At 49.2% G+C, this 2,457-nt stretch overlaps 1 protein-coding gene across 1 annotated transcript in view; it reads left to right on the top strand.

Moving 5' to 3' along the window:
• RAPSN (receptor associated protein of the synapse) overlaps positions 1-1,323 on the top strand; it is a gene marked incomplete at both ends in the record, with an annotated part of 6,313 nt that extends 4,990 nt beyond the window's left edge. Inside the window, 2 exons of the mRNA XM_010168758.2 lie at positions 477-530; positions 1,124-1,323. Of these exons, the coding sequence (XP_010167060.2) occupies positions 477-530; positions 1,124-1,323 (254 nt within the window). The remainder of the gene's footprint in view (positions 1-476; positions 531-1,123) is intronic.
• Between the last annotated feature and the right edge of the window lie 1,134 nt (positions 1,324-2,457).

Genomic DNA, 2,457 nt, shown 5'->3' with positions numbered 1-2,457 from the left:
GCGTGGTGCATTGGTAGTGCTGATTCCTTTCCCTTCCCTCTTGTACAAGTGAAATTAGAGTTGCCCAAAGATTATTGAACCTGTAGGGCAGGATGGAGAAAAGGCTTGCTTTTTCTTGTGCTTCATCCCAGCCCTGATTACCACGTGTGACTGGGTTTCAGTAAGTCTGTATTCTCTCAGCCTCTGCCAACATCATACCCCTACTTTGCTTGGTGTGGCTGGAACAGAAATGCAGCTCTTGAATTATTTGTGGTCTTTCAGAAACCAAGCTCTTCTCATGGATGAACTTCTGGAAGGGGAGCGCAATCTGCCAGACAGCTCTCTTGCATCTCCAGAGTTGCAGGGATGCTTGTTTATCCAAATTCTACTCTGTACATCTTTCCCTCTTTCTTTTGATAACTGCCATAGGGCATTCACACAAGTCTGTTTGTGCTCTATCAGGCTGAGAACTGATGATGCGTGCTCTCCATTCACAGGCTCTGGAAAGCATTGAAAAGGCACAGGAGCTGGCAGAGGGACTAGGGAACAAGGTAGGATCCTACAGCTTCTCTTCAGCACTGTCTGTAGTCTTCTGTCAGGCAACTTAAGAAACCAAGCGTTAAAGTATCCAGACTTGCTATTGCTTATTAATGTGTCCATGTTAACCAGTCCATGCTTGGGACTTGCTTTGTTATGAAGTGTTTAGTTGTGGGATAAACAAAGGGGAATGGGAAGCAGTAAAAATGGGATATGAAACAAGCAGAGAGCCGCAGAGAGCTAGAGGATTAGGGGTCCCTTCTTGAAAATTATTACCCTGAGCAGCAGCTGAACTGTGCATTGGCTGGAGGCAAAGGGAGGTGAAATGCAGCGTACGTCATGGATAGCTCAGGAAAACCACCTTGATGAAAGAGCTGCAAGAGTGCCTCAAACCTGGTGTCCCCTTTGGTGACACGGAGCAGTAGGTTAATGGCAGGAAGTGCTGAGTGGCCAAATGTCCTTATGACTGATCCTATCCCTCGGGCAGCTTTCCGTGCTGATGTTTCTCTAGCTGGCTGATGGGCTGTAGTGGTTTCCTCTCCTCCTGTTACTGGTCTCTCTTCACCTTGTTGTTCACTTTTCTTATGTTTCCACCCTTCACGTGCAGCTTGGCTTGCTGAAGCTCCACTGCCTGTGTGAAAGGATCTATCGCTCAAAGGGGCAGCAGCAAGAATTGCGTGACCATGTAGTGAAGTTCCATGAATGCGTGGAGGAGATGGAGCTGTACTGTGGCATGTGTGGAGAGTCCATTGGGGAGAAGAACAACCAGCTCCAGGCGCTGCCTTGCTCCCACTTCTTCCACTTAAAGTAATGAGCTGGATGAGATCCTTGTCATGACATTAGTCATAGGAAAGAGCAGTTCAAGCCCAGAGCAGGACAGTTCTGTGCGTGCTGTTCCCCAGGTCTTTGTCCTCCTTACCTGTGCCCTGCAGGATCCCATCGCCGTGTCGGGAATCTCATGCCCTTGAAGGGTGAGATTTAGCCATAATATCCATCCCACTCCCACTTCTGTCCCCCTCTACTCTGCCCTGGTGAGGCTGCAGCTGGAGTGTTGTGTCCAGTTCTGGGCCCCCCAGTTCAAGAGAGATGGGGAACTTCTGGAGAGAGTCCACCAAGGTGATTAAGGGGTTGGAGCATCTTTCTTATGAGGAAAGACAGAGAGAGCTGGGTCTGTTTAGCCTGGAGAAGACCGAGAGGGGACCTTATCAATGTTTATCAATATCTAAAGGGCGGGTGTCGAGAGGATGGGGCCAGACTCTCTTCAGTGGTGCCAGCGATAGGACATGGGGCAATGGGCACAAACTGGAACACAGGAGATTCCACTTAAACATGAGGAAAAACTTCTTTACTGTGAGGGTGCCAGAGCCCTGGGACAGGCTGCCCAGAGAGGGTGTGGAGTCTCCATCTCTGGAGATGTTCAAACCCACCTGGACACTTTCCTGTGCAACCTGCTGTAGGGAACCTGCTTTGGCAGGGGTTGGACTGGATGATCTCCTGAGGTCCCATTCTGTGATTCTGTTCACCAGTGTCCTCAGGTGCTTAGCCCAGTTCCCAGGTTCTCATTTAAAGCCTCTTGGGCGATCAGTTCTTTGCTCCCAGGGGCAGTTTGATTTTTTTTCCCAAATCCCCCACTTTCTCCTCTCTTGTCCAGAGGTGCACGGAGGTGAAGGTGTTCAGTCTGTTATTGTGCTACTGCCACAACATAAGTTAGCTGTACATTTATTTTATTTTCACTAATAATTTTATTTTTAGAAGGAACACGAGTGTAACAAAACACTTAACTCTGAAAACACGAGAATTTAGGAACAGAGTGACGCCAAAATCAGGATCAAACCCCTGTGTGGTGACATGTGCCCCGTGAGCTCTGTGGCTTTGTCTCCAGCGGCACACGGAGCTCCTTCTGTGGAGGAACGTGTCCGGTTCCACCCGCAGAACGGGGGC

Source organism: Antrostomus carolinensis, unplaced genomic scaffold (genome assembly GCF_000700745.2).
Source record: "Antrostomus carolinensis isolate BGI_N321 unplaced genomic scaffold, ASM70074v2 scaffold49995, whole genome shotgun sequence".
NCBI lineage: Eukaryota > Metazoa > Chordata > Aves > Caprimulgiformes > Caprimulgidae > Antrostomus > Antrostomus carolinensis.
This window is presented reverse-complemented; position numbering and strand designations above follow the sequence as displayed.